Here is a 20856-nt window from a genome sequence, read left to right on the forward strand (position 1 = left end):
TAATCCCTGTCTGCCAACATGGCTAAGAACTAAAAATAAAAATGACTCAATGCTGGGACAGCTAATTTTATGTTGGGTAAAATTATGGGGATTTTTCTCCTCTGTGTTAAAAAAAAGTTAAATTCCTTGGAACTGTGTTAAACCTTGAAGTCATAAAGGACATTTACTTGTCTTTTGTGCTGCAACTAAGATTTTTGGTTTTGTGGGTTTTTTTTTGTTTTTCCTGGGGAACTTGCCAGACAGAGGTCTCTTTCCCCATCAGGAGAGTTTTTTGTGCTGCTCAACATCATCCCTCTATGCTATTCCACCTTCTTTGGGAGTACTCTGCCAAAGCTAAAAGACAATACGAAAGCTTTAAATATTTCTTGTATAGCAATGACTTCACACTTGGTGTTTCACACAGCTGTAAATCTCGTATCAGATTTTAAAAAAAACAACTTTTTGTATTGAATTGCTATAAATGAACAAAATGCTATTCCATTTTTCTCAGTTATGCTATAAGTATATACCAACATGAAACAACATGTTCTTCTAAACAACCCTAACCCCATATGTGCTCCTTTGGCCCCCCATTGTACTAAATAGAGTTTTTCTGATCTCAGGAGAGGGTTGAGACAAAGGATGTCACCTGTTTTAGTACAGCACTAGTTATATGACAGGTATTTAATAATGATGATAAGAAAAACAGATTGCTATGTTTGAAATTAAAAATACTGAACCAGGTTATATCCTAGATTTATATAATCTTAGGACTATACTTGCTAGTCTGACTTTCTGCCAGAGTCTTTGTCACTGTGCCCCAAGAATAAGGCATTCTGACTGAAGATATTACATCAGCCAATTTTATCTCTGTGTATAAAGCTGGAATTTTTATTTTCTCAAGTTTTTCAGGTAGCCAGAGTGAGATCTGTAGGTTTTTGGGTTTGGGTTGTTTTTTTTTTCTTTTTGCTTGACTCATGGGATATTAATAATATAAAGTTATTTTAGATGGTTATACTATGTTGCAATATATTTTTAAACTGATCATATATACTCTGCAGGAAAAAGGGGAAGCATAAGCAAAGAAAAAGAGTCTCTTGGTCCATCGGGTAAATTTTCAGAACAATATATGAGCATTTAGTCACGCAAGTCCCATTAATGTTAATGGTCCCAAGCTTTCTTTTATTCATCACAGCACTGATTGCACTTGGTCAGCTCTTTATCAGTTTGAAATATTGACAGTAGGAGGAGGCGTTCCCTTAGCCAGACCTGACTGTTGCAGTGCTCTTTTAACTTAGTCATCCTGCAAATGCTCCTATAAATGGATTTATTTCAGCAGATCCAAAATACATCAACCGGATCACCTTACCCTGGTGTTAGCCCCTTTGCATTGGCTTCAATTTGCAAGAGCATTGATTTTAAACATTGATCATTACTTATATAGTACTCTATGGTTTTGCACCATCCTATTTATTAAACTAACCTGTTACATGTGCCGCTGTTAAAGTCCTGTCTTTATCTAGCTAAGAAGTGATTATTTGCTCTCAGTGATTATGATTTAGAATATAAAACAAGGCTGTTCTGTGAAAAACGTGTTGGCTGCACTGACTCAAGCTTTCTGTATTTCCTGTTCTGCAGCTCCACTTTTCCTCAGTGGTCTATATAGGACAAATGGTAACGTTTTTTAACTAAAAGTGGGTAGATTTAGGTTAGTTATAAGGAAGTTGTTTACAATGAGGGTGGTGAAACACTGGCACGGGTTGCCCAGAGAAGCTGTGGATGCCCCATCCCTGGAAACATTCAGAGCCAATTTGGACAGGGCTTTGAGCAACCTGATCTAGTTGGAGATGTCCCTGTTCATTGCAGGTGGAGTTTGACAAGGTGACCTTAAAAGGTCCTGTCCAGCCCAAGCCATTACATGATTCAAAATTCTCCCTGTGCTTTCTGCAGCTGGTGATGTACTTACTATAGCTTTTGCAAAAGAGATTTTTCTTTTGTTGGCCATATTCTTAGAGAGTGCTTTCGGGTTTCTTATTTATTAGAAAAACAGACTTTAACTGGGGGAAAACTGGGATTTTGGGGGTCATGCCTGCTACTTTTTAGATACTTTTTACATGTCTTCCTCTGCTGTCCTATGAAATCTATGCAATGTTGGTCAAGAAAGTAGATGTAGCACAAAATATTTTCCAATACTGAGCAAGGTGGGGAACTACAAAAATATCTTGCTGTTTTTTTCTTTAATTCAGAGAGTTATTGTTATTTATACCTATGGCACTCTTTGGTGATATACAGAATGGTATTCTTGCAGAATTTGGAAAAGAACATGCTATCTACCTCAGGGAGGTAAAAAAAAAAAAGGAAAAAAAGAAATAATCTGGTTTAGACCTGATACTTCATATCTAAGCCTGTCTGCTTAAAATTATTTGTTCTGATCATGCTTATATGCATAAATTTGAATTAGAGTTATTCTAGGGTGGTTAGATTTACAAGAATTGATACTTGAAGTGGAATGTCTTCAGGTTTTCTCCCAAATAAAGAAAAAAAAATAGTTCAATAATAAATAGTATCACATTTTTATACAGAAGCTTTTTCCTCATTTCATTTTTTTTTTCAGGCTTGGTAATTAATAGTTCTCTTTTATTCTGGTTTACTTTAAAAGTTTCTTGAATTACTAAAAATGAAACTCCACTGGCAAAGGGGTTACGATGAACAGAATGCATTCTCTTCTGTAGTAAATAATGGGAATTTTGGTGTAGTGGAGTTTTAGCCCTTGGGGGATTTTATTTTATGCATTTTCAAGATGTTCAATGACTTGCTGCAGAGACAGGGAGGGAGGAGGTGGAATCTATTTACACGAATTACAGTCTTTGCTCCCATCAGCCTTCATAATTGGATGAGCAAAATGAAGGCTAGACTGAGAGGTGCAGCTATCCCAGGTAATATCTTTTGATCCAGAAACAAATTGTGAAGTGAATTGTAGAACCAGAGTGAAACCTTGTTGGGAAAATCCAAGAGGGTGTGGGAATAAGTGGTTTTGAGAATGTCTTCCATTGAGAAGACTTGTAGAAGGAAATGAGAGTTTAATCTTGGGATGAAAGTAATCCTTTCCACAGAAGTTTTGGCAGTATTCAGAGTGAGTTCCTTTACTAAAGATTTGTACATTTAATTATTATTTTTTGAAGGTTTTGTTCATTATTTTTAAAAGATGAAGTTTGTTATAAAAGCTGTACTCTAGCTTTCAAAATGAAGTGTTTCTCCCACTCATTTTCCTCCTTTAGGAAGGAGGAAAATTCCTAAAGGAATTTTCTTTAATCTGTTTTGTATTTTTTCTCTCCAATTTTTTCCAGTTCAGTGGTTGAAATATGTCAATTCAAGCTGCCTATTCCAAGCTCATGTTAAATTGTTACCTTAGCATCATTAATTTTCAAAAAATTAGGGTTTTTCTGTGTAAACTTGGTTATGCTACTGAACAGCGTGCACTAAGGGGGGAAAAAAGAATTGAATGGGATCCTGGGTGAAGCAAAGACTGCATAATTGGTTTTATGCCAGACCTTCTGCCTTTCACATAGGCAGGAAAGGGCCAGGGAAATGTCAGAGGTGGAAATCAGGGCAGCACAGTACTCCTGCAGAATTGTAAAGTGACCACCAACTGCAGCTAGCCTGTGAAATGGCTAGGGCTAAAGGCTGCTTTAAGATGGAAATGCCCAGTTCTCCTGAAATCTTTCTACACCTAAAAGCCTCAGGATTACTGCTGCATGTTTTGGGAGGAAATAGGTTCATAGCTCCCAGGCAGCCTCCCCCAGAGCTCATACTACGGGACAGGGCTGAGCTGGTTGGAAGATTTCAGCCTTGCTAGTCTGACACAGCCCATTTCCAGCAGTTTGGGATGCAGATTTCCTGAGTCCCCATGGCTGGAAGCTCTGCTCTCTCTCAGCTGCCTGGTGCAGTGGGCAGCATTCCTGCTCTGACACAGCTGAGAGACTGTTCAGGAGCTGTTCAGGAGCCTTTGCCTCCTCTAAGGCTATGCCATTCTGTGCTAGGCATGCCTTGCTACTACAGTTACATAATTGACCCTCTCAGAGGCAATTTTGTTTAAATTTTCCTTTTAATTTAGTGTTTCAGAGTGCATCTATAAATAAGGGGTTTTGCATTGTTAAGGATGAGGTAATTTTTCCTCATTTCCCTTATACTGCTCTAGCATCACAAGCAAAACTTTAAAATCTTCAGTGAGAGTTAATCAAGCTGATGTCATCTGAATCCTCAGGCAATACAAGGGACAGGAAAAAAGGTGACTTGTTACAGCACATGGGAAAGGATTGTTGCTTTTCATTTTTAATAGGAGTGTCTTTCTATAAGGCATTGCAAGTGGTAGAGATGCAAAAATTATCACAACAGAAACAAAAGAATATAAAGTCTCATACTTCTTAGTAATGTTATATTTCCAATCACCCACTTTTTGATTTAATCTATTACAGTATTGTAATTAATAATAATTATTTTTTTTCTGTTGCAGTAAGCCTTATATTTTGAGAGAAAGGGAGACAAGGAAGAAAGGAAAAATTATCTGTGAATTTTGCAGAAGAGGAGAAATTTCTTTATTGCCATAATTCTGAATTGGTCATGTAGTCTGTAATCACTCAAGTTTCAAGCAATAGTGTAAAAATCAACACAAAGGCAATCTATGGCAAAGTGGTCTTTAATTCAAGAATCCCATAAGGAATTAAAATTCTGAAAAGATGACATAGGCTCAATCAATACCTGCCTGAAAATATCATAATGGATGTAGGTTAAATGACATCATGCTATGTGAAAGAAATTAAAGTATTTTCAGTATTGGCCTTATCTCTTCTTATTTAGATTTATTAAATTATTTCAATGTTAAATCTTTACATGTCTGTTTTGTATTGAGAAAAAAGTTGACAGTGGTCTGTCCTAAGGAGTTTACAGTCCAAGACAGGATCAACTACACACACATACACAGAAGGCAGAGAAGGAAAATTTTATGGAAGTTAGTTATTTTTTTCTATCAATTAATTTCTGCCATTGTATTTTTTATCTTACTTTCTTACCTTTTTTGTCTACTTGAAGTTGAAATTTTTTAAAAAATCATTCCTTTTATTAAGCCCTTACGAGGTTGAGTCACATGGCTGTTCATACCACTGCAATGTCTTTGTTCATGCTCATTTCTGAATCACCTTTTCTATTGGTTGCATCAATGGATGCAGTTCCAAATTTAGAGATAAACTTAATTTCCTCTGAGTATTGATTAGAGCCATGAGAAAATCACAAACTCCTTACCATACATGGAAAAGCACTGAAACACCAACAGATACCACACCTTTCCTGGTGCTGTTGTGTGCATTAGTTAGCTCTTATTTGCACCTGGACACGTGAAAATCTCAGCTCAAATCCTCCTCTGTGGAGCATCTCCACCACCTGGGTAGGAGGAAGGTGTTCCCTCTGTGTTCCACTGCTGCCAGCATTATTGGGTACCATCCTGGTTTTCCAGGTAGGTGACTGCACACAGGACAGAGTACCTGGTTAAATCTGTCCTCTGCAAGGTGTGTTGAACACATTAGCTGGAGTGCTGGATGTAGTACAGGAGCTTCCCCGTGTCCACTGCATACCACTGGACTGTTTCCTTCAAAAACAGAGCAGAAGGGAGGGTTTGAGTTCTATTTTTCACTCTGAAAGTATTTCATACTGAGTGAATATTCAGCTATAGATAAATGTGATTTCATTGCCATACTAGTTTGTTTTATGCTTCTGTATGTGTTTAATGCTTACCGTGAGTGCAGGGGTTTGGTTCTTGGGAATAAGCCAGGCTACAAATTGATGACATAACCTCCACAGCTGGCTTACTGCACTGGGTCATGTTTTCTATGGCACATGCTCTATAGAAGCTTGGCAGAGCAGACAATGTTGGTGAATTTGGTGAATATTACCTTAACATATGATAAATAACGTAAAATCCCCTGTTCAGTTACTGGGCTGTATATTGGGCCATGGCCTTCCAACAAAGGAAAAGGAAATTATAACAGCAGCTGATCCTGAAGAACTACTTAGGTTCTCCCTAAGGTTCTCCCCTCTCTCCCCAGTTCTGTTTTCAAACTCAGTCCAGGGACTGTGTGTGCTGTGTCAAGGACAAAATCTTCCTTCTGTGCACTGGGAAACAATAGGGAGAGTAAGCAGGGATCACACATATGCTAAAGTAATTTCTATGAGAAAATTGCTAGATTTCTGAGCTTCTCGTGCAGCACTGTTTATATTCTAGGTAGCACATAGTAGTTAACTTTTCCAGTAACACCCCTGGAACGTTGGCTTTATCCCTTTGACTTTCCTGCCTTGACATGGTAATTTAAAGACAGCAGGGCTAAGGCTGTCCTTCAGGATTACAGCTAACGGAGGAGGTCAGGGAAGGTCTAAGAAAGGCAGACAGAGCTGGGCAGACAGGACAGAGCAGTGGAGAAGAATGGTGAGATGAATGGGGAAGAAAGGGAAAGGAACAGGGCCAAAGAGAAGGACAGAGAATGTAGGAGAAGGGCAGAAAGGAGGGTAGATAAGGACAAAGAACAGATAAGATGGGTGGAGCAGGGGGGCAAAAAATTGCACAAATATTTGGACCAAAGTGAGGGTGGAAGTGAACTGGAGGTGAGCAGAACTGTGTTAGTGCCAATTGCAAATTGCACCAGGCAATGATATAGATATAAACCAATCAAGGCAAAGATAAAAATCATAACGTAAAACTAGTTCAAAGTACAACTACAAATAGGACAAAATCAGCTATGAAGTGGCACTGACTTAAATGGACTACAATATATATTCTGTGAAAGGAAAGGTAAATTGCATACCTTTGGCTTTTTTCTTTTCTCACTTCCTTCAGCTGAAGCATCCATGCATCTCCTGCATACTATCCTTCTTCAGTAGAATTTCCTGCATTTGGGATTTGAATTTGTAACAACTTTCCAACTTGCATCCCTTACTTTTTGTTTAGATTACCCTTTAGCAGTCTTCTGCTTTAGAATTTATTTTGCATTTGTCTTGTGAATTCAAACAATTCAAAACAAATGTAAAATAAACTCTGCCTCAGGTAGGTTACTCACTGAAGTCACTAGGTATTTTTCCTGATTAAGTGTATGCATATTTTGGTCTATTCTGAAATTCATATTAAGGACATAATTAACTGCTGATAGAGACTGGTAATCTAGGCTAGGCCCTGACACTAGAATGAAAAGGAGTTTACAGTAAAAAGGAACAGATGTACTTTGTTCTCATGTTCCAGGACTACATTTGGAAAAAATTAATTTTACTTAGTATCTGAATCCCAAAGTGAAAAATGCCATCATCTGTATGTCCAGCACAGGTGACGTTGGGCTGAGCTTTTCTATTTCTGTTGTGTCCTGATCTGTAAGGGCTGTGCTCTCACTGAAACTCAGGTATTAAAGACAGTGTTTTGGTAGCTCTGGATCATATTTTAAGCAAAATATTCTCTGTAATTGCTACAAAGTGTTTGGATGTGTTTTCAGGGAACATTTCATGCCAAACCCCATAAAGCACTTAATTCACAGAGTCTGCAGTTGCTGGGTACAGAGGCAGAGAAATAAGAGAACAAAATGTAATGAAATGTTATTAACACTTTCAGAGCAGGACCTGCTGCAATTTCAAGGCGTAGTTCCATTAGTAAATATCTTAGAAGGCAATGAAAGAACCTTCACAGTTACCTATATATCTACATATAAAGCTTGCACCTGATCATTCCATTGAAATCCTTTCCTGGGCTTAGTCCCTACGAATAAAACCACCTTTAGTCTTCCTCTGGAAAAGGATATTATGTGAAGAATACTCAGGGGAAATATTACTGAAAATACTACTAAGATGAAAATATTGTATATTCCTTTCAGTTAATTGTTAATTTGGCAGTTTTGTTCCAGTTTACTGCTCTGCCTTAAATTGCTGCATTAACTTGAATATATAGTTAGGTTTTTTCCCCTAGTTCCGTCATGAGTAGCATTTATTGCTGAGTTTGTAACTTCAATCTATACTTTTTGCTGAGTGTTTGCTCTGTAGTGTTGTATTTCTGTCTGCAAGTTTTTTTGGGTTTTTTTTTTTTCCTTCATGTTACATTTCCATTTTTGTCCTGTAGTATTTCTCCAGACACTCATCAGCTTATTTTAGTTATTCTTCTGTTCCTTGTGTACACTGTCTAATCAATAATCCTCCTTACTTGCTGCAGGATTTCCACCTTACTGTGCTTTCAGCTTCTGAGGTGGTGTGTGATGGGATTCTGCCTTGGCTAGTGCCTGGTTGTCTAAATTTGCTGTGTTTCAGATCATTACACTGACTTTAATTTTGATGTATTTGCATTTTACTCAGTTGTAGTCTAAGTCTTTTCCCTTGATCAGTTAAATGACTGTCTGTGCAGCGTTACATTTGTACTACTGCTGGAAATACTTACTAAAGGCTTATAATTGAAGTGCTATTTACAACTACTGACCTCCAGCTCGTTTCTGATTTCACTGTGATGTTGACCTTTTATAGACTGCACTGCTGTAAATCTTTGAAGTGATTCTTCTTGTCGTCATATTTCTTGTAATTATGATTTGCATTGCATTAACACCTAGAAGCCTCTCCCACCTTACCCTTGTTGCATAAGATGACCTTTTTTATGCACTAATTCACATATGGGTAACAGAATACAGTTCTTTCTCTAAAGAATTTATGCTGAAATGAAGATGAATGCTTGCTTCTGTTTCCATTCTTTAAATATCAAACTTTGAATTAATGAAATTGCTCATAAAGAATTCTTAGCCCTAGAAATTATTTTCCTCCTTTTCTAGCAAAATCAGATTCTTTTGAGCTTTTCCAGGCTGTGAAAAAAAGAATAAATAAAGATAAATAATTAAAAATGTTTGAGAGAGGTCATATGACTACAATTTTCTCATATTTTGTTTGCTGGACACCAATATCAAAGAAAGTATTGGTTGAATATTGGGCTGAAGTTTTCTCTTTGTTCCTATTTCACCTCAATATTGAGCAACACAGAAACTAACTTGCAGCTGATCCTCACACCAAGCAGCATTTGATTCTGTGAGTTTCAGGATTAGAGTTTTATTTCTACTCTGGTAGCTATGCTTTGAGAGAGTGATGCTGGTTGGATGGCATGCTCATCTCATACTTCCCCAGTGTACACAAGTGGAAGACAGTAATGAATTCTGTTCACAGACTTGCTTAATAAATGAATTTGAGGCAGGTCACTAATTTCTTTAATGATAGTATTGCTTAAAAGTCTGTAAAGAGCTGGCTGTTGACTCTAATGACAGAGGATGCTCACAGATAATGGCATCACCTACATCTTCATATAATCACCTTCATCTTCATAAACCTAGGTAGGCAGACTGACCAGTTACTTTCAGGTCTTGCCAAATTGTCACATAACACATGCCAACATTTTGAAGATCATCCTAATTATGTTTCTGTTTTCACTGAGAAAGTTGTAAAATACCTGTGAAAACCATGTTTTTGCTTTGAAATGCTTCCTTTTTTCTTTCCCTTAAATGCTCTTGTTTATGTGTTGAGTGTGTGTTCTCTGCTCCCTAACTGCCTTTCCTAGGCAATCTCAAATGTTTGTGTTACATCCTCTCCCTTGTGCACTAATTGCAGTAAATCAGTCTTTTTCACTTCATATGAAAGTATTCTCATGCCATGATCAATCTTGCCCTGAGCAGGTTTGCTTTTTCTTGAATTGTTTTGTATAAATATAAATTCTTTAATGTATAAAATATGGTTTGTTTATTTTTTCATTGTATAAAAAAGTGATAGGACAGGTCTGGAATGGCCAGTTAATTCTGAACTGCACCTACTGATGTGCAGACTATTATTAATACAGACTGAGAATTTGCTCTTTAGGGAAGTTTTGTGATGTTCTGCATTATATTATGCAGTGTTTGAGGAAGCTAAACTAATCCTGTCTTTTGGAAGTATTACTGTTTCTCAAATGTCAGTAAATGCTTCATCTCTAGGTAATTTTTCTGAATACACGTGGGCATTTTGCTGCTTTTATATGTATGTTAAGGCTGTGGAGGACAAAACAGTAATGAATTTTTCAAACATTACAGAAGTATACACAAGTTACATTGGCCACTGTTCTTCAGGAAGGGGGAATATGGAGGGAAAGTTAAGTGATGGCTCACTGGTGACATACCCCAGTCATTGAGTACAGACCCAAGGTCTCCTAATTTGGAATCTCTTGATTTAACCACTAGGTATTGCACTATTCCTGACAAAGCATCACTCTGTAAGTGAGGGGATAAAGTGCTACTAATACATCACATCTTATCAAATGACTTTAAACTTATCTTGGCTTTGTTTTCACTAAGGTTTGCTGTAAATCTTTCTTACTGGGGAGTAGCAGGACTTGTGTCCTTGCTAAGAGGAGAAGATTGATTTACCGTATTCATATGGAACCAGCAGATTCCTAAGAGTATGCAATAATGAATAGGAGAATCCGTGGGTTTTTCCCACCCATGCAACACTTTGGGAGACCTTAAAGCCTGGAATATGTTACACAAGTGCATTTGATAGAAACTTCTAAATGTGTGTCTTCTGCATAGAATAACAGCATAACAAATCTTTTAGTATGAGCAGTATTCTTATTCTTCAAATAATCTAATTGATTGTTCATTGGGCTCAGTCAGCCAAAAGTGGAGAGAAACTTTGTACAGACATCATTAGTTTTTCTCCATTTAAAGATTAATCATGAAGAGCTCTGGCTCTTTAATTCTGTAATTTGTATATTTAATGGGCTGCTGCAGAATCTATGACAGTAATTAGCATAGCCTGAAAACTCATTAATACGCAACAACATGATTAATGCAGCATTAATGCAAACATGACTGAAGTTATTTGGGTTATGTAGTAAGAAGATTAAAGCTAAAATGTCCTGTTTGTTTTACCAGTAGTGGGTATAATGGGGTAGCAAGCAAAATAAGAAAAAACAGGTATCAAATTAGTCATTTTAGTGTAAAAGAAACACTCAGATCTCATCAAGAGGATTTGGGGTTTTGCTTGATAGTTGGTTTCCACAAGAAGTGTTGTGTGTTTTTCCCCTTTAATTCACTCACCATACTCTGTGTTTATGCTTTCTACACATTTTAGTTTGATTTAGCTTTTTGGCAGTTTGAGGTACTAAGAATACATAAAAAAATTCTTCGAATTGTGTCATTATGAATAAAGTTAGATATTTTCAAAATACAGGGCTTTTGTACAGTCAGCTTAGAAACCATGGATTTTTAGCTTCTGCTGGTTTTACTGTGATCACCAAAGGAGAGGGAATTCAGTTACAGTTTGGGAAAAAGTTTGGGAACTTTTTATGTGTAGGTGTATACAAATATATGTGTGTGTGTACATATGTATGTGACTTTTAAGTATATATTTTAAATTTCTACTAAAAATTAAAGGAACTTAAAGATGAAGAGGATTTGCTTCATCAATGGAATTACTAACATATTGTAATGTTTTTGATTATGAACTTTGAAAATATTGTCAAACCCATTAAGGTAACAGTAAAAGGTGGATTCTGTATGAAAGACAGATCTTGGACAGATTGGGGAATAAGACTTTTCCGTCTTCTTCTCTCCAGGGAAGTGTCCTCTGAGTTCATTCTTTTCCTCAAATTCCACTATCCATGAAGTGAAACTGCTCTGAAAACTGATCTGTTTTTGTTAAGTCTTCCTTCTAATTTTTTTTCTATGGATATGTTTTCTGATATATAAAAAAATAGAAAAATCTTTTTTAACTATTGTGATGACATGAAGTGTTGCTCTCACAGAGACAATAGCAACAAAATACTAATTCAGTGGAGGTGTGTAGCAACCAAGAGTTTTACTCTCCATCTATCCCCTCCCCAGTTAAAAACAAATTTTGATTTATAATTCCTGTGGGAAAATGTATTTTGATTAGGCAAAAGGATTTGTACACGGTCTTAATGTTAAATAAACACTTAATGTTTGTCACCCTGAAGGGAATGCTGAGAGCCTAATGCTGTAGTCAAAATTTTATATACAATTTCTATTCATTTTAGCTGGTTTTATGCACAAATAAGGCTCTCAGTGAGCATAAAGTGATCCCTTTCTTTGCCAACAATTTTCAGTTCATTGGAATGTGCAATTATATAATTATTTCAACAATTTCATATAACAATGTAAGTAGAATGGAAATGCAAATTATGTTTCTACAATTGTGCAGTTCTGGGAAAAATATTACTGAAAATGGATGTGCTTCACAGCTTATGCAGAATTCATTTCTAAAAATTTTGTGATTTTCAAGGTATTTGGCAGGTTTCTTCCTTTTTATTTTTCCAATTGTAATGAACACTGTTTTCCATTTATTTTTTTTCCTAAGTCTATGACAAAATTGTCCATAATATGCTGAGATATTATTATTGTTATTATTAATCTTATGCATATGGGTTGGGATCTGATGTATTTATGAAAATTAAGCTAGCACTAGGCTTGCTGATCACTGAAAATGTTGGAAATATATTTACTTGACTGTTCTTAGCACTTTTGGATACAGTTGTTCACATAGTTGTACATAAGTTTTGGTGAATGGTCTTCAGAATTTTGAAACGTGTAGATAACTTCTTTGTATTTAATGAGTATAATAACTTCAACTTTTTTGGCTATTTTTAACTGGGCTCTGAACACTAGTTTTAGAGAAAGCTGCTTTAAAGGTGTTTTTGCTGAATGGTTGGGGCAAAACTAATTTTTAAGTAGGTCACTTTGCTGAAGTCTCTCAGCTGTTACTGTGAAAGATGATTTCAACTGTCTTGCCTTTGTGGCTACATTCTCTCCTCTGCTCTTCCCCATAATTAAAAAAAGTCAAAGGACAACTTTTGAGCACTCTAAATGATTTTGTATTTTGAAAGGTTTTTGATTTTTTTTAAACTTTTTTTTCATTTTTAGAAAAACTGAATTCAGTTCAGTTAATTTGGAAAGATATGTTACAAGTTGTTTCCCTCTGTATTCTGGGTGAATGGTTTCTTGCTCCAACAAAACCTATTTTAAACTTTTTACTTTGCAAGATAAAAGGTATTTTGCATTAGTCAGAAGTAAATTTTATTGCTGTAATGATTATAAATTATTAGTCTATGTTATGCTAATCTAGGAGTTGTTCTAATTTATTAATATTTTCCTGCTGACTGCCAACTGCTTCTTCTACACTCAAAATAATCCCATGTGCTCTGTAAATTTGCCAGGAATGCAGTCAGCCTCTCAAGAGCACATTCCTGCCTCTGAAATACTTTTGTATTAAGGTCTTGTAATTCTTGCTAGAATTACAAGATTGAGATTCTTGCTAGAAGAATCTCAATCCAGGTAGTCTGAATCTGAAATGTTGCTGAAGTTCTGAGCCTTGCTAAACTCACATGAGGGAGGCAAAGAGGGGGTAGAAAAATCCCACCATGTGCATTTTCTTTATTAGACAAAAAACTGTGTTCTGGCACATCTAATAATGGAGTAATGGTATGTAATTGTAATGTCAGCCTGCTGTTCCTAAGATGGACTCTCCAAACTGTGTCCCTGGCAGGGTAACATGCTGATATTGCATCTCATTTGAACACCTTTGAAAATGCCTGAATTGGTCATTCTCCACAGCCTCATTGCTCTGCTAACTTGGGTGTGCCATCTTTGAAACTAGGCCAGAAATATAATCCCAATCCACTACTGCATAAATTGAAACTGTGTAGATCCTGACAGAAGGTTAGTCGGCCCTAATACAGTTTGGGATGCTTGAAAACACTAATGCTAATAATTAGAAATTTATTTTACTTGTCCTTTTTATTACTCTGTGTTCTTCTTTTTGTCTTTTATGTTCACCATATAGAATGCTTATATTATTTTTTGTACAGTGTCATTATAATGAAAGAAATTCAATTACAGAAATTAAACAAATTTCTTTATTTATAATTAAAGGAATTCTGACAGCTTCTCCAATTGCAACTATAATTTGAAATGGAATTAAAGAATTTATTTGGATGACATACATTAATGTTTAATTTGTAGTAGAATTTCCTGTTGGTTTTTATCCCAGAAATGATAACAAGTTCTTGTGGAACAATCATTTGTGTCACACAAGCAGGCGTGTTAGGTGAATTCTTGAGTTGCAATTCAAGATTCAGTTGATTAAAAGTACCTTCCTACTATGCCCCACAGATGCTCATGTTTTCCATCCAAGATTTAGTAGCATGAATAGTGTGGCTGAGATGCAGTTTCTGTATATGACAAATTACAGAAGTAATTGTAATGTCACCACTTTATTTATGTTTCTATTTATATGTTACATTTAACACTGAAACTAAGATTTTAGATATGCATACTCAAATAATAGACACAGGTCTTTGAGAAACTTTCTTGCAAAATGTCTCACCTTCCCTCTTGGCAGGTAAAAAAAAGGAAGATTTTTTTGGTAATACAGTGTGGTTTTCAAGTTCTGTGAAACTTTTCAGATTTTCAGAGGAAAGATTTCTCCATTCAAGTGAAGTAAATCCATTTTCAGTGTTCAGTGTCACTAAGAAAAATGGCATGCATGTAGCTGGTACAAGTCTGAATGGGCTTCTGATTATGCTTTGTGTTGGCCATGAGGTCCAACATTAATTAGTATATTCTTGTGAAAAATGTAAATTTCACATGCTTTTCATCATGCAGTGAAAATATTGTCTGTGGGGCAGAAGTTTGCTTAGTATTTAGTTTCTCTATTGTACTCGCTTCTAGAAATACAAGAAAATATTAATATTGAGGTATACAAGTATTTATTTAGAGCTATCTCCTGTGATCTTCCTTATCTCATGCAAAATTCCAAAGATCCTTGAACTTAAAGGGACAGAGTCCTTTTCTCAGTTCTTTAATAGGTGACAAATGAATTTAGAAGAAAATGACAATTCCTGACTCATCAATAATTTCTATAAGCTGTAGTTGCTCTACAAGCAGGGCTCTTCAAAATCCAAGGGAAAAAGAAGACTTCTGCATAACAGTCAAAAACTTCTGTAATTACTGCAATTTTACTGTTCTGAACCATTTAAATTTATATTTTTCTCACACAATGTTATACAACAACAATTATGTTTTTGCAGAAACCCAATTATTTCTTTTGTGTTTGTCCTTCTGAATTAGGTGTGAGGAGGGATCCTCTGGTCTTCAGCAATCTTCTGGCAGCTTCATAAAAATACTGGCAGCTTGTTAAATTAACTGTGCTCCCCACTGCTGGGATTAGAGGCCATCAGTCTCAGCCTCTCCAGCAGGTACTGCAGCTGGAAGTACCTGAAACCTCACAGTATTGGAAGTGTTTATTTCTGAACCAGGAAAAGCTATGCTTTTCTGCTTTTCCTTAACTAGGGACACTGTTGGTTGATTTTTTTACTTGCAGGGTGTTACTTGTGTGCAACTACTTTTTGGAGGTGTTTTAAGAGCAGAACTGATTTTCATTGCCTTGGTAATGTCTCATGTCTGTGACTGCATCATGTGATTTACCTGAAAACATTTATGTGATTAGATAGAGAGGGCGAAGGATATTTCTTTCAGGTGTAGGTAATTGACAAGCATAATCTGATATGAATGTGTGTCAGAATTATGATTTTTATTTTTTTAAATATAGGTACTGTCTACAGTAGAAACTTCAGTAATTTGTTGTTTTCTGCCTGACATAAAATAGTGAAAATACTGCACAGTTGGATAGAGTTGGGTAAAACCCAATAACTTACCCTGTTTTGTAAAAGCACCTCATACAGAAAAGCCATGAAAGTGTGTAGAATAGGTGGATGTTGCTACTATTGCCTTTTCATTTCACTTTGCAAAAGAATAGGTACAGTAAAGGCATGGCTCTCCCATACACTCAGGGGTTTTATCAGAAATGAAATGGAGGACTATTGATAATGATCTGGAAAGTTCTTAATTAAGCTTAGTTCATCCATTACTCCTTGAGGTATTTCCAGTTTCTGTTGGAAAACTACTTCTTTTCCAAGTGTTCTTTGTGCACTTTTACCTAATGTTTATCAAAGAATTTATATACAAATATGCATATGAACACAGACGTATGTCTTTTTGAACAAAAACCCTACTATTCTTCATGGAAATCCTTGTACACAGAGACCTCATTTCTGTTTTACCTGTAGAAATTTTAAGTGACAAGCAAAAATTCACATGTAAAATATCAACAATTAGAACAGTAGCTTAATATCTGATTTCTATTTTCTTGGGAAAGAAGTTACTAAACAACGTAAGTCATAACTGCAATCTTTCTGCTCTCAAGGGTTGCCTCAGGCTGGATTAATAAAATTTCTTCTGCAATGACTAACAAATGTTTTAGGTGAACAGAACTTCTATGATTTTGCTTTGCAATGTTGCTGCTGTTTTTAAAATTATATTTTATTTGTAAATTTTTTTAGCGCCTACAAGAACCACTTTTGTTATTAACACTTTACTTGCTTTTTTCTAACTAGGTATAAAAGTGAAATTTAGAACCCAGCATCCTGATGGTTTGATTTTCTTCTCTGCATCACCTGGCAGTCAGGAGGAATACATTGCACTGCAGCTGAGGAGTGGGCGTCCTTACTTTCTTTTTGACCCACAGGTACAACAAAAGACAGGATCCTATAAAAGTATCTTATATTATGTACTTCAGTACTTATTGCATACTTATCCATGGTTGTTTTGTGATTTTTAAATTTTTAAATTTAATTGATACAACCTAACTTGTTTCTCAGAATCCTTAGGTAACTAGAGATTTTTAGGAGAGAAAAACTGAAACACTAAACATCTTTGCTCATTTTATTGTTATGTATGCCACAATATAAGACTTTATTTTTGCATTTTTATGGGTTAAGTTTTCTGTCAGTGCTATTACTGCAGCTTAAAGTACAAAGATTTCAAAGGTTCCCAGACCTAGGTTCTGAATTAGTAAATAAAGGCTATATAATGCTAATCAGTTATTTCTAAGACTTCCATCTTGAGACTTTGTGCTTTCCTATTGAGATCAGCATGACACCATTATGCAAAAACATAAATAATTAGGGTACTATCAAAAAAATGAAAAATATGGCCACATTACTTGCATTTCTTTTTGGGCATTTTGGGTTTTCTGTGCACCCCAAAACTGGATCTCTTTATGGAATTAAAAAACATTATGGCCTCACTTATAGTAAATAAATATGCAAGAAACTGTAAATATCAGATTTCCCAATCCACTGTTAGCCTTTGCCTCCTGAGCTCTGCCATAGTTGCTCTGTGACCATGTGGGGATGTTGTGCAGTAGTGAAAGTCCTGTTAAGCTTTGGAGCATCTCTAGAAGAAGCAAGGTGCTGTACAGAGGCTGGCTTTCATGTGATCCCCATGCTAGAAAATATTAAATCTGCTCTTGACCCCAAGATATAAATTTCTATTAATTCCACTGCACTTACACACAGGCTTTATCTTGTCTCATCACATACTTCAGTTTTTGGGACCATGCTTAACATTGTTAATGTTGTCCTCATCCACACTTTAATAGGGACTAGTTCTAGTCCTCTTACACCTATACCTTCATTTAACTGAAAAGAAAGTTTTATTTCATTTGCAAGATCGTCTGAGGTGTATTTAGATTTTTTTGTTGTTGTTTGGTGGTTAATGGAATAAGCGTCTTTCAACTAGCATTTTAATGCTTTGAATAGTATTGCAAATCCTTTTTGCAGATTTGCTTCTTCTGAAATAGCTTTATGTTAGCTTGTTTGGACTCATTCCCTAGAAGTTTTTTTTTATGTTTGGATCCGCAGTATCTGGGGAATGGGAAGGTGGAGAGATGGAAGAGTAGCTGCTTTGGAGGTTTAACATTTTCCCCTTTTTTTACCTGTCTTTTAACTGTGAAAAAACCCAGCAGGTCTCAGATTCAGTCCTCAGAGCTTCTCAGTTCATATAATATTTTCAGCAGTTACTATCTTGAATTTTAACAGATTAGTTGTTTATGAATGTATCTTTGTTTGTCTTTTTGTTTCATTTGAATCAGGCAACTCAGTCCCATGCTGATTTTTAAGATCATCACTTCCGTATTGTTTCCTCTTATAAAATAGCCCATGGTGCTGCTTCAGTGCTTCAATGGCCGTATAGAGAAAAAGAAAAGCTGTCATTCAAGGCATCTGGGAACAGTGTAGGTCTTAACAGTTGATTTACTATCTTGAAAGCTAATGCTTTCTAATTTCTCATTAATAATGTGGAAGAGATACCTGTACATTCTCAGACTCAGAAGTAGGGTACAGTGGCCTATATCAATGTGTTTTGTGTAATAACCTTTTCAAAATCTTTTACCTATGAAAATTCAGTTACCAAGTTTTTCAGTCTTCTGTAACCTTAATAAGCTGTGATAACTTACTGTCTTTACCTTTGTTTCTATGTTTTCATCATATATTGTTATTTCCTTTTGCCATGTTTTTTTATTCCTATCTTACAATGTCAGGTATCATGTTCCATAGCAGCATTTCTAATCTTTCATTTGTGCACCATATTCTACATTAGTGTGCAAATATTTTAATTATTTCTTATTGAGATCATTTGGTGTCTTAGAGAGGTTACAGGCATTGCTGTCTCTAATTATAGTCATGGCATATACAGTAGGCATTTACGGCCCTTCCTTTGTGCTCTTCTCTTGGAAATTGCAAAAATCCTTTTTGATGACAATTGTGTCTCTGCTGCTTTTTATCTGTAGCAGTGTGGTGTAACATTGTGTGCTCCCTTCCAGCTGCGTCCTGTTGCAGGTTAATTATTTGTACCCTTAGTCCCTTTCAGGATGCTGGTCTGTATCTTTGCTCATGATCAGCAGTGCATTTTCTCTTTGTTGTGTCTGCTCTGGGGATCATCCTGCCAAGTCTTCCTAGTGGGGAGCCTTCAGCAGCCTCGCTTCTTCCTTCGCTAAGTGTTAATTTCAAATCCTTTTCTTCGTGTCCATTCATACTTCTCTGAGCTTCATGTACACCACCATTCATCTGGCTGTTGTCTGACCATCCCTTTTGTCTCCCTTTTGTGCTGTTTAACTGCTCTTTTTTCCTTCCTGATTGTTTTGCTGCCATTCTTTGCAGGTTTCTACTCATGGTCCAGGAAGCACGAGTTTTTTTTGCCAACAGATGTCTTCCTTAGTCTTTTTGGAGCAATCAAATCGTTCCATAGATCTTCCTCCAAACTCAGAGTGTCTGTAAGCCTTCAGCTGTCTGTGGATTTTTTTCTTATCATAATGTCTTTACATCTTCATTACACAATCAACTCCAGCTAAATTTATGCTTGTCTTTCAGTGGCTGCAGGTAATTTCTTTATTTCCCAGGGAAGCACTGAATATTTTATACCAAGTGAAATTAGTTTAGTGGAAATATAAGTCCAGCATGGAGCACCTTTGTTCCTAAGTGATTAGGACAGTCTGAGGAGAGAATATTGAGATTTTTCCCACAGGATGGAGGGAATTGCATCCAGCTCTACCATGTTAGAAGATAATCCATTTACTAAATTTTACATTAAAAAGGAGGAACACTGGATTTCCTTGTTGAGTGTTTTCCTTGTTGGTTGTTCTTGTCAGGGAGAGGCCAAAGTATTAGGCACAGTCTGAGGGTGACCTGTTATTCCACATGATAAAAGGAAGATGGAGAATACCTGGCTATGAGTCCTAACTAGACCCTCCTCCTTGGCACTGGCTAAGTTTCAGTACTTGTTCACCTTCTTAGTGGTAGGAGTTCAGGCCTTGAAACAACTTGACTGGGAAAAGTGTCATTGCATTCAAACTTTGGCACCTGATACAGTACCTTTGAAGATTCATATTTGTGATATTTCTCTGTATTTTGCATATAAACATCAGAATGACAGAACTGTTTATATTTACTTAGTTATTACTGACAGCAGCCAAGTATTAAGACATATTGTACAGCATAGGAAAATAATGCAGATTTCAAAATATTTCCAAATGCATGACAAGCCATCTCACAGCAGGCGGTTTGAATGTGATCCCAGAGTGTGACTCTGGTAGTTCTGGATGAAGTGTAAAGAGGCCTCTCCAGTGCAGCACATGCTGAGCCCTGTGTCTTTTCTTGTCTTCTTCCTTCCCTCCCCCCAAAATTAAGTACAGGTTAGCACATATGCTTGTGTGGTCCCAGATTGAATTGGTTACAAATAAATGTGGTTTCTGATGTATAAAACTGTTAATGCTCCAGACTGTTGCCAAACATAATATGAAGAACCACTTATTCAGGCACCTGATCTTTAGAATGCAGCATCGTTTGTAACAATTTTAACGCTAACTAAGTACACTTTGATGAGACAGCATTTAATAAAATGCTCATTAATTTCATCATTAGCAAGGGTATGCTAAGAAGTAAGCCAGTTTCTTATGTCACGCCCAATTAGCATCCCATGCTAGTAATCCCATTAGTATTGTTGAATTCACTAATGGAAAAACTAATGGGCATGCTACCAGGGCACATTAATTGGGCATGACACCAGTTCTGGTTTTAATTATTAAACTACGATAATGAAATGTGTGTGTTTGTAAAATATTAAAATGTTGAAATAGGAGAGAAGACAATAAAAAATAGTATATGAAAAAGTGCCATTAGTATGTAAGGATATATAGCTTTGCGTTCTTATTGTGGGGCAGAGGACTGCTCTAGAAACCTCCTCAGTAGCAGGACGTTGGCTGAATGGAGTAGGAAACATGCTGAAAGTATTCACAGAAAATAATTTTTTCTTTAATTGTGTACATATGTATGCATACATGTATATTTTGATGCATCAGATGCACAGTGACAGTCCCCAATACAAAATGTACTGTAAAATGTATCCAGTGCTCATAACTCTATGTGCCAAAATGCAATTTCTA

At 36.2% G+C, this 20856-nt stretch overlaps 1 protein-coding gene across 3 annotated transcripts in view; it reads left to right on the forward strand.

Annotated features, from left to right (window-relative positions):
• Window positions 1-20856, forward strand: part of USH2A (usherin) — a 383112-nt gene that overhangs the window by 128543 nt on the left and 233713 nt on the right. For all 3 annotated transcript variants that reach the window (XR_014850703.1, XM_085054819.1, XM_085054820.1), the window contains exon 22: window positions 16472-16602. Coding sequence is in view for 2 of the 3 variants with exons in the window: in XM_085054819.1 (XP_084910945.1) it covers window positions 16472-16602 (131 nt within the window). In the remaining variant the exon portion in view is untranslated. The remainder of the gene's footprint in view (window positions 1-16471; window positions 16603-20856) is intronic.

Source organism: Lichenostomus cassidix, chromosome 3 (genome assembly GCF_008360975.1).
Source record: "Lichenostomus cassidix isolate B80296 chromosome 3, HeHo_3.0, whole genome shotgun sequence".
Taxonomy (NCBI): Eukaryota; Metazoa; Chordata; class Aves; order Passeriformes; family Meliphagidae; genus Lichenostomus; species Lichenostomus cassidix.